Genomic DNA, 11823 nt, shown 5'->3' on the forward strand with positions numbered 1-11823 from the left:
CTCAAAAACAAAGGGAATTCTTCCCATGCTCGCTTTTTATACCTATTGTAGATAGACTATCGTACTTTCTTTAAATTCTCTAATAATAATGAATTGGTTTTTCATCGTTTGGTGTTTTGAATTATTCATATATGTTGTTCCTTTTTTCCCTGTAAATCGAGGGTCTAAAATTGTGAGAGTGACGGTGCCGTCTTATCGGCCTACTTATTTGTAATAAGATATTGATCTATTCATATTGCATTACAGGAGAAGTGCCAAGCTCATGTTGCCGAAAGTTATTTTTTGCAAACGAAGAAACGTTGTGTCTTGTAATTCCTCAATATGTAGGCTACACGGACAGAAACCGTGTCCCAGTGCTCGCGCTATAGGACAAGGGGTTTCGCTTTCCACGTGTCAGGAGCAGCAGGAGCCGTAGCCTACAACAAATTGTACGAAGTTGTTTTTATTTATGTACGTCACTGAAACAACACAAAACACATCTCTGTTCAGATTTATTTCTACAGTAACTGCATGTATGTTTTGCATACGTTTATGACTATAGCTACCACAGTAGCCTATATAACAGTTATATATAACTGCCTATCCTATGTAAGTACAAGCGATGTAATCAGGCTATTAAAGTCAATCCAAATATCCATATATATATATATATATATTTATATACACATCCGATTGTCAGTGAACACAATTCGCACATTGTCTCCACCATGGATGGCAGGCCTACGTTGACATTGATGAGATGGGTTATTACTATATATGTATATTCCACATTGTACAGTACTCTATTATTCTTTTGTATATTACGTCCCATATACTGTTACCTTCTTCTTACAGATTCTGTATAGCTCTCTGTCTTTTTTAAGAAGAAAAAAATGCATTGTCGAGGTAAATAGGCTACTACGGTTCAGGCATTATAGTTCAGTTCATCGGGTCGGTACTCCATCTCGAAATTTGATTTGTTCTTGTAGTTGAACTTTAATGGCAAAGAAATGATAAAGACCATCTTTTTTCCCTGTGAACCAATCAGATTGGCTATACACGTCAATGTAACAGAATCGCGAGCGGAGCTGTTGCGGCTCATTGCACATGTCATAAGTATCCGGGAGTTAGACGCCAGAGAGAAGAGACAGGGGGGTCGAAACATCTAGAGAGCGACACATTTACTCACTCCTTGAAATAAAAAGGTCCATCGGCCTAAAGGGAACAAAATGAGCGGTCAATATGAGGACGATATCTTAGAAAGAACGGACTGCAAAAGTAAATCTCCAACTTTGCTCTCTTCGTACTGTATAGATAGTATATTGGGCAGGAGGAGTCCGTGTAAAATGAGATTGATAGGGACGCAAAGTTTGCCAACGCTGGCCGGCAGAGCGGAGCACAATAAGGCGGTTGAAGGTAAGGCAACATTGACTAGAGACGCCACTGCAACCATAAGCGTTTGTTATTTAATCGACGATACTAAACAGTGCTCGTTTATAAATATACCAGTAACTTGCAACCTAATAAGCAACGGAGTAACCTGCTGTCCATTATGGTTCGATTCTTAGGCGACTGTTTATTTCTCACTGAGAAGCGTTGGATGAAGGGAAAATTGAAGTTATTCGTTTTTTTATTTCGGTCATGAATGCGAAACTAAAATACCGCCATTTCCCATTTCAGTGTAGCACAAAATAGACGGTTGATGAATACACGGACAAGTTAGTGAACTATTCAACTTTGTCACATTGTCAGCTAATTTTCTAAGAAAAGTCTGTTAAGGGGACATCGGCTACGGAAAACGAACATAAACGTAGGCTATGCGGTAGGCTATCTTTTTACAAGCAAATAATCTTTATTTTATTTATATCGTAGAACTGTGTCTGGCGCAGGCATTTACCCTATTTGTATATGATATATAGCCGCATTGTTATGTTGTAGGCCAAGGTAGTCTACTTGTAATTTGATAAGTGTAAAGATAGGCTATTAGTAATAGTTATTAAAATAAAATAGCCTAATTGGCTATTATTGTGGGCCATTTGGCGTTTATGAATTAGATCACAAAGTCTTCTATTCCTAGGTTCCACTAAAGATAACTTGACTTTCGACACGGAGGTGCACCTGCCACCTAAACTGCGCCGGCTGTACGGGGGGAAATACTTGGACTCCGACAGAGGCTTTCACGAGCTCGGGGAAAAAGGAGACCGCGAGAGGCTGCTCGACCCAACAACGTGTGAGAATCTCAAAATTATCCAGGCACCACAGGTAAGTATCAGCCGAAGCAAATCATACAGGGAAAACGCCTCTCTCAGTCAGAGTACGGGCGACAAGAGCCCAGAGCAAGGAACCGATGAGCTCGTGGAACTGGGAACGCTGAAGTTTGAGGAGGACGCGGTGAAAGAGGAGCTTTGCCGGGAGGCGGACCTGTCCCCGAAGGCGGAAGAGGGGCTTCACAACGATGGGGATGTTAAAGATGGAGAGGACAGCGTGTGCTTGTCTGCGGGCAGCGACTCAGAGGAGGGGATGCTAAAACGAAAGCAGAGAAGATACAGGACTACCTTCACCAGTTACCAACTGGAAGAGTTGGAAAGGGCTTTCCAGAAAACTCACTACCCGGACGTGTTCACCAGGTACAGCGCATGAACGTTTCAATAATTATGTAACAGTCGACTTCATTTATTTTTAAGAAGGCCCGTCTAAAATATGGTTTAACTTAAAAAATGCAAAATACACCCTACAAATACTGCAGTTTATATGTTTTTAATTTTGGACTGGGTACAATTTACTGTGATAGAGTATGCTCTAGCCTATATACCCTATATAACTCCTACAAACTATGTTAGTTCAATCAACATTGTTATTGTGTAGAGTATTTATTATTTCTGCTATTATTATTATTATTATTATTATTATTATTATTATTATTATTATTATTATTATTTCTCTCTATTAGTTTTCATCTCCATCATTTGACATTGGCCTTTCTTTTACTTAGCGTATATTGTAGTCTATTTTACAAATATTGGGTTATTTAAATGTGCTATTACTGGAATAGCGGGATTACTGTAGCATGAGTACTCGATAAATAAAGTTTAAATGGCATAGATGACATAATCGAAATATTACCATCGTCTGCGGTCTATAGGCCTGCTAATACTCGATACATCTCAGTAATTCTAATAATGGATATGTTTTGACTTTTTATGCTTAATGAGAACAAACATGAAGTACATGGGCTATTCCAAATGTACATGTTCCAAATTTGACACAAATCATCTGACGTTCTCTCCCAAAGGCACAGTGAGTTGCGTAAAGAGCATAAGATACCCGGTGTTTGTTGCCAGTCATACTGTATAGCCTATTACAGCACGGTTATTACAGGTTATTACACCCTACACAGTGCAAATGCAAATTGGACCATGGACAGGAATAGGGTCCCAGGCCTCCAGTGTGCACACTTTCTGGCCCCACGTGGGTCTTCCTTACAAACTTGAATTCCGTGATTGCACATTTACCTCTCCGAATTCCAAAACCCTGCGTAGATATGGCGGGAGGAGTGCTATTACTGATACATACAAATATATAATGTGTGTGCCTGTGGTGTTCACTTTTTTTCATTTTTACACAGATCTCTTATATAACGTTTGAGTTTGAAATAATTACACTAATAAACGGATTGTCTTGTCTCGCACGTGGAAGCAGTTGATAAGGACAAGAGACAAGTGGCTTTAGAATTGACTGGAGTCCTTCAAGGTCTTTAACAACCACAATTACTGAACAAATGCCCTGGCCACATGCAGAATTTAATAAATGGTTATACACATTCACATGACGAACTTGTATGTGATTCATTTTACCTTGTTCGCCGCAATACATTTAAATATATTAAAATTAGATATATATATATATATATATATATATATATATATATGTATAAGTGAGCGAGTGGGAAGTAACTATGTTCCTTCTAAAAAGACCTCAGGAAAACATTTTTTTTTTACAGTGCTGAATGGTGATTAGGCCTTCAAAGGGCAGGTGGCCAAATCAGAAAATTCAAGTCCTTGTCGCTTCTCTATTTAGTAATTAGCTAAGTTTTCCAGGAAAAGCGTCAGATAAAGAAATCAATAAATTAGGCTGCAACAAAACAAGAGTTCACTTAAAGGAATAAAACAATTTATTTGTAATATTATATATGTGTATATATATGATAAATATATATATTTTTTAAAATAAGATTACAAATAAGTAACTGATAGCTTTTCTTCTAATTATTATTGTTGTTATTGTTGTTATACATTATAATTAGAACAATTAAATAATAATAATAATAATAATAATAATAATAATATTATTATTATTATTATTATTATTATTATTATTATTATTATTATTATTATTATTATTATAATAATGCTTATCCCTCTTGTGCCTCAAACCATTTTCTGAACGTGAGTCACAATGTTATATATATTTTTCTTATGTATATTTTATTTTGTCACAGCAATTACGGCTTCAGCATACATTTCTAAATTATTACTGTAGAGCTACTCAGCTGTATGATTTTTTTTGCTAGGATTTCATATTGTCATCGATGCTAGTGTTAAAGAAATTGATACAATTTATGTGGGGAAAGGCTTCCTCCCGTTCTTGTGTTGGAAAAAGACTTCTGTGAGGTTTTAACCATGTTCTCCTCCCTTTTAGGGAAGAGCTAGCAATGCGGCTGGACCTCACGGAGGCGCGAGTACAGGTAAAACTGCTATTACTTCAGTTATTTGGTGTTATTATTATTAATAATAACAGTGTTAATATTAATATTATTGGTGTTGTCGTTAATGGTGATGGTGTATATAGGCCTAATTTAATTTTTCGTAGAAAATATCTTATTTTCTCTTTGATATTTACTGTATTTTATTTCTTTCTTTTTTTTATTTTTTTTTATTTAACTTCGATATTACCCGACATTTTGTAGGCTACAATTATCGTACATGAAATTTGCTTTGCCTACATGGCCGCCTATAGCCCTTAAGAAAATTACATTAAATAGAATTCTACTCTCAATTTCAGGCGAGTTGGTGAACCGTTTCAAATTGAATTATTGCCACATATCGAAAATATTATAAAATAGTATTTTTTCTGAATGTTATTAAATGGTATCAAACACGAAGGACTTCGGTAATTTCTTCAGTCACCGACAGCTCTTATATGCAATGTGAAGCATTTTAGCTGCAATTAAGAGATCGCTTGTGAGTCATAAAAGCGCACTTAGCGCTAGAGCAAACACGGCGATTGGAGGGGAAAATGGTGTTTGAATTTTCATCCTCTGCACAAGGGATAGGGAGGGGCCGGATAATGCTATTTGATTTCCCATTTTCTGATTGCAATAGCTTAGCATTGATCCGATGCGTTGCATTTCAAGCGAGTGAGACGCTCTTAAAGCTGTTTGCGCCTCCCCCTTCCCCATTGAAAGTGTGGCTTGCATTTTCAAACCCAAGTCTCATAACCAAAGAGACAGAACAAACACCGGAAAACACCAGTGTTCTTATTGCCAGCATAAAACAGATGTCTTTTCGGGACTGTAGGTGAACAAATCACTTAACAGTCACAATCAAGTGGCGATAAAACTCATAAATTCCATATGGGTCATGCACAACAGCACAACAGTTTTAAGCTGTGGTGGTGCTGGCGTTGGGGTGGGGGTGGGGGTGGGGGGTATGTCTGACGTGTGAACCTTGCCCTCCCCACAGTTTTTTTTACTGTTGACATTTTCTCCTGTTGTCAGAGTCGCTATGTCAGCGGGCCGTCGGGGCAAATCTGAGAGAAAAAAAAGTTCATGGGAAAGTTAAATAGTCCCTCACAGTCGGTTATATTTTCAGAGAATTTAATTTAAAGAGTATTAATAATTATTAAGCACTGTTCAGTTCCAAGCTTTTGTTAACAGGGCTCTTAATTGTCACTCTCCCGCCCCATTTTTCGGCTCCCTAGACAAGATTTTAATTAGCAAACTTAGGGTAACGGGCCATGAGGGAAAGGCTTTAGGCCTGCGCAATTAACGCCGGCTTTCCGCCTATTTGTCACCTCGTTAAATCGAACCAAAATTATGTGTTAACTGAAGCATCTTCCTCCCTCTCCGCCGGCCAGCACATGGTTGCACATGCCTGTGAAACCTCTACATTCAGAGAATGAGAATATACAGTAATTAACCTTGCCCAGAAAAACATTCATTCGAAAATGAAAATTCTTAAAGTACAAATTAGCTTGAGTTAAAAAAGACAAAACAACAAACAGCTTTATCCATGAACAGAATTCAGAATGTATTGTCAGTTCCTGGTTCAACCTGTGCCTTGGATGCAGTCGAAAATACCACTGACACTGCAGGAAAGTGCTAAAAGAATGGAGAACCAAACCGAACACAGTCAGTGACCAGGGTCTTCGGCTTGTCACGGGAGTGAGATGGAACACAGAAGCAGAGGGCTGAATCGTAAAAAAACAAACATATTAACCTTTAAGTCTCCTGTTGTCAAAAGGGAATATCGCCTCCTCTGCGGACTCAGGATGACCCCAGCTCTCATTCCCATTCTCCGCACACTTTAGGTCTGGTTCCAGAACCGGCGGGCCAAGTGGAGGAAGCGTGAAAAGGCAGGGGTCCAGACGCACCCGCCGGGCCTGCCGTTCCCTGGCCCCCTGGCTGCAGCTCACCCCCTGAGTCACTACCTGGAGGGCGGGCCGTTCCCTCCCCATCACCACCCTGCCCTGGAGTCGGCCTGGACCGCTGCCGCTGCCGCTGCTGCAGCTGCCTTCCCTGGGCTGCCCCCACCGCCGTCCAGCTCTGCGCTGCCCCCTGCTGGCACCCCCCTTGGACTCAGCACTTTCCTGGGCGCCGCCATGTTCAGACACCCCGCCTTCATTAGTCCCACCTTTGGCAGGTAAGAATCATCCAGCTCACCAAGCCTTATCCCTGCACCACCCCAAACACCTGTAAACCACCATCTTGTATACCTGTACACAGTCTCTGCAACCTGTACCTCTGCAACCTGTACACCATCGCTAACACCTGTACATCGTCTCTGTAACCTGTACACCATCTCTGTTACCTGTATATCATCTCTGTAACCTGTGCACCATCTCTTACACATGTACAGCATCGCTAACACCTGTACCTCGTCTCTGTAACTGTACACCATCACTTACACCAGTACATAGACTCTGTAACCTGTACTCCATCTCGTACACCTGTATGGGACCCGGAAGGTTGGTGGTTCAAAAGCCCCGGTGTCACTACGATAAGATCCGCACAGCTCCAGGGGGGATTGTCCTGCTTAGTCTAATCAACTGTAAGTCGCTTTGGATAAAAGCGTCAGCTAAGCAAAATATTATTATTGTTACACCAGTTCTGTAACTTGCACACCATCTGATACAGCTTCAGAGGATTTTGGACCTAAGAAAACATCTCACATTGGGCCCCACCACCCTAGACCACCCCCATCCCAGTGCAATTACTGTACATCCCACACAATATTTTTGTCATTGCAGGGGCCTTGGGATCATCCTCCTAACTTTTCCCTGTACACAACCTATACACCAACCCTGTAGCCAGCACACCATTTGATACACCTGTACCGTCTCACCTGTGTTGCAATTCACTTTGTGTACCAAGCTGTACGCCAGTATACCGGCATCTCTCTGACCTATACAGCCTCTTTTGTACACGTACACTTGCTCTCTGTCCTGGACGGCTCACTCTGCAGGGTTAGCGATTGCCTATTGCCGTGTAAATAGTACTTTTTCTCCTTCTCTCTGTGAGGTTAGGGGATCACATCACTGATACTCTCACAGTCCCCTCTGGAAGAATCACCTGGCAATAATGACATCATCAAACTCCTCCCCCAGACATCCTCTCTTAAGCACCTCTCGCTGACCAGCCCGTCTGCAGCTACCAGGTTTGCACGACTGCCTGTCTTTAAAAAAAGCTAGCCTGTTCAAATTCATTCCTCAACGTGGAGTATTATTACAGCATACAACTCGTCCCTTAAAACAATGCAATGGTAATGAAACCTGGGTATTAACAGCCATTTCAAAACCCCAGCGACGGCAGCAGCGACAGTAGAGGTCGGCCAGGGTGGCTTTCTTTGTAATGCTTGTCCCCCTTTTTTTCTCCCGGTTTGGAATGGCCAATCTAAAGTTGAATTAGGAGGACTATAGACAGGCATGCACTGCTGTCTGAGGCAGGCGATGTTAGGTGAAGACGCTTCATGCACAGCTCAACAGGCAAACAGCGAGTCCCAGGGAGACCCTTCTGCAAACTATGCATCATCCAGCAAAATAGAACTGCTGGCCGCAGTCATCACTGGCACAGTCTAGATTCAATATGTCATTGGGGAGATTCAATTATGCCTGCTTAACGCCAACTTTATGCTCACATTACGCTACACATTATGCCCATGTTACACCCATGTTGCCCGTGTTGCTTTGATTGGCTGGTGATAATGCGCATAGCCTGTGAAGCAAGCTGGCGGAGGAAGTGCTAATTTAATCTTCACAAAGTGCCATGTTCATGCATTGGGAATGTATGCGAGCGGGGAGGTAGATGTTATGTTTGAATTGATGCTAATGGACCGGGGGGAATGAAGAACCTGAAATGTAATAACAATAAGACTGTTATTGTTGAATTGTCCTTGTGAGAATCTGTTTTGCTTTTAGCGAGCGTGTGTGTATTTGCATATTTGCAGGTGTGAGTGTGCATGTTTGTGCATGCAGTTGTATATGTGTTTATATACATATATGTGTTTTTGCGTGTGTGCATCTGTGTGAGAGTGTGTGTGTGTGTGTGTGTATGCGGGTGTGTGTATGTTTGTATGTATGCGTATTTGTATGTGTGTGTGCTTGTATGTTTGAAAGTGCATGTGCCTATGTGTGTGTGTGTGTACATGCTTTGTCACAAGAAACAATTATTTGCATATCTACTGCATATCTGGCTGCAGCATGGTGGTTTGAGGCTCATCTGATACCTTGGACCCTTGATGACTTAAATCCATTTAGCCAACAAATGTGTTCCATTCTGTATCAGCATAGTTTACAACGGAATCTAGTCTCACCCCCCAATTCCAAAATGTAAAGAGGTTCAGTATCGCTTGTTAGAAAACCTGAAAATAAGATATGCAGACTCTGATGATGTTGATAGCTCAGACATCAGGAAGTCATGGCATGCAAAGGATAAGCAACAAAATATTATACATGACAACTTTCATTTATATAACATTGTTGTGCCCTGAATTGGGGTGACTATGTACAACCACTGCTGTAATTTTTACATCGTGAAACCAAAATGTATAAAAATGTCCTTTTCTTAAAATCTGACAATGTGCACTTTAAACACATGATGATTTTATTACAAATCTCAAATTGTGGAGGACAGAGGCAAATAAATAAATGATGGGTCTTTGTCCCAAACGTTATGGAGGACACTGTATGTTTGCATACACACTTGTGTGTGTCTGTGCTTGTGTGTGTGTGTGTGTGTGTGTGTGTATTTTGTGTGCGTAAATCTCATTTGTACTTACCAGCTGTTTCTGACTCCCCCACCTCATCCTTGCAGGAGTAGAACTCAAACGTCCTATATCTCTCCATCCTTCTCCGTCGCTCCTCCACCTCACCATTCTCTCTCGTCCCTCCCTGTCCCAGGCTCTTCTCCAGTATGGGCCCCCTGACCAGTGCTTCCACCGCGGCAGCTCTTCTGCGCCAGCCGGCCCCCCCAGTGGAGGGCCAGGTCCAGCCCACGGTCCTGCCAGACCCGTCCTCCACGGCAGCCGACCGCCGCGCCTCCAGCATCGCAGCACTGCGGCTCAAAGCTAAGGAACACTCGGCTCAGCTGACCCAGCTCAACGTCCTTCCCCCTCCCGGGACCGGCAAAGAGGTGTGCTGAGCCCCCCATTCCCACCCACCCCACCTTTTTATCAAAGAGCATGACCAAATTCAAAGAGAAGACTGATACCTGGAGAATGGAGTCACGCTGAACCACACTCTTCTTAACTCCCCCGACCCGACCCTGTGAACTGACCACCACGCTCCAACCGGCCTGTCCCCTCCACTGTGACTGTGGTTCCAGACTAAGGAGACAGACCCTCCTTAGCTGACAAACACAACACTAGGTGACACTGTCCCTCTCCAAACCCCCACCCAGCATAAGTTTAACTGGGAAAGGCATGTACTCGATTAACCAATCTTACAGGCTTGAGCCATTCTACATGTCTACTTACCATGAGTCCACATGGTAAAAAAAAAAAAAAAGAAAGAAAAAAAGAAAATAATATGTTCAACAAGTGCTGACACTTCTGGTCTCTTCCTGTTCAAGGGTGCTTTCTAGAACTAGCCTATTGTATATCAAAATGTTTGAATCTTTTTTGGGTCAGGCCCAGGTAGTGATGAAGACTACAGTGCACAATGATAACCAGGACTTTATATACATGCACAACCACACACTTTCATACACACACACACAGACACACACACACGTACATGCATGTAAGAGCGGTTATGGACTCCTGACAAATTGCATGTTCACAGTTTGGTGCGCCTCAGCACGCCAGAGACACCGTTGCTCAGCCTCAAGATGAACCAAGGTCGCTATGCCAAAGGGAAGCTATACTGCCACGCGCTGACTCTGTTAGTCACGGAACTGTGAGGAGTACTTCTGTATATAATGGTGTTAAATAAAAAAGAAGAAAAGAAGAAAAAATGCAAAAGCCTTGTATATTTCGAAATGTTTAAATAAGTTGCACTTGATGTAGTATTGTGTTGATGCTGTTTTCCCGTAGAACTTCCGTGTGTTCATGAAATATTAGGTTCTTAGAATATTATTTATGTCCATTCTGTATTTATGCCAATGGAGGTTCTCGAAACCGCAAGAGATAAAGGATCTTTTTTCAATGTAAGTGTTTGTACGTTTCATGGTCTAGTTGTAGACCGAAAAGCAACATACTAAAATAAATAAACACGGTGAACAAGATCTTATTACGATTGTTTTTAGCCTAAATAAGTAACCGCAGAGAATCGCCACTGCATTGCAGTTAACCTTTCAAAATGATATTAAAATGAATTTATTTGCCTATTTTTATGCTTACTTAAAATAAACAAAATGCTACTCCTTGTGGAATCACACGAAATAGGGCTCCAACCAAAATTTGACCTTAAAACAAAAATTACATTTATAGCAAGCAAACTATTTATTTAAACCTTGTGTATATATGTATGTATTCATTTATTTTATGTATTCATTCAGTAAAAAAAAAGATTGCCTCTCAATACATTCGGCCTATTTTTCCTATGGTTGAATGGTCTAAGAAATATTTGCAAAAGAAATACGCTCACTCAAGAAGCCATCATTTTTTAGATAATTATTTTTCAGGAAATTAATTTTATCTCGTTCCATGGCTATCAAAATCCGCACATACAAAGAGATTAAAGCTGGTAGTTTACTTTCCCAGCAGCAGTATCAAAACTGAGCAATTGTCTCCTTGCTTCTTCTTAAGAAATAATAATACAACGAACAATGACCAATGATCACAGAGAGAGAGTGTTAAGTGACATCGCAAATATTTACACAGAGCATCCTTCGTTTATTTGCTGATTGCCATATAGACGTCATAAAAGAGCGTGCGAGTTGCGGTTGACAAGCTTGTGATTATTGCAGCTACCTGTTGACACCAGAAGGGACGGATTTCCTCCAGATTCCACCGAAAAGGAATCGATGAAGTGACGTCATTCGGTCTTTTTTTTTCTTCTCCAAAACGTGTTGGCGGGCGGAGATAATTTGCTCACAACTGTCTTTATATTACTTGTTGTGCTTCGAGC

The 11823-nt window shown here is 41.2% G+C and overlaps 2 protein-coding genes across 2 annotated transcripts in view; one reads left to right on the plus strand and one right to left on the minus strand.

The window, feature by feature from the left end:
* hgd (homogentisate 1,2-dioxygenase) overlaps positions 1-9659 on the minus strand; it is a 75552-nt gene extending 65893 nt beyond the window's left edge. The window contains exon 1 of the mRNA XM_061240401.1: positions 9534-9659. Coding sequence (XP_061096385.1) covers positions 9534-9629 — 96 coding nt within the window. The 5' untranslated portion in view covers positions 9630-9659. The remainder of the gene's footprint in view (positions 1-9533) is intronic.
* arxa (aristaless related homeobox a) lies at positions 1119-10899 on the plus strand. The gene is made up of 5 exons (XM_061240403.1): positions 1119-1395; positions 2057-2606; positions 4678-4723; positions 6568-6899; positions 9655-10899. Exons 1-5 carry the CDS (start codon positions 1209-1211, stop codon positions 9893-9895), a joined length of 1356 nt encoding a protein of 451 aa, XP_061096387.1. The 5' UTR covers positions 1119-1208; the 3' UTR covers positions 9896-10899.
* Positions 10900-11823: the final 924 nt, after the last annotated feature.

Source organism: Conger conger, chromosome 4 (assembly GCF_963514075.1).
Source record: "Conger conger chromosome 4, fConCon1.1, whole genome shotgun sequence".
Lineage (NCBI taxonomy): Eukaryota > Metazoa > Chordata > Actinopteri > Anguilliformes > Congridae > Conger > Conger conger.

Bases quoted from the DNA above. Each gene is read 5' to 3' on its own strand.
- arxa (XM_061240403.1), top strand. From the start codon at position 1,209: ATGAGCGGTCAATATGAGGACGATATCTTAGAAAGAACGGACTGCAAA. The intron at 1,396-2,056 runs GTAAGGCAACAT...TTCTATTCCTAG, and splicing joins GCACAATAAGGCGGTTGAAG to GTTCCACTAAAGATAACTTG. The intron at 2,607-4,677 runs GTACAGCGCATG...CCTCCCTTTTAG, and splicing joins TACCCGGACGTGTTCACCAG to GGAAGAGCTAGCAATGCGGC.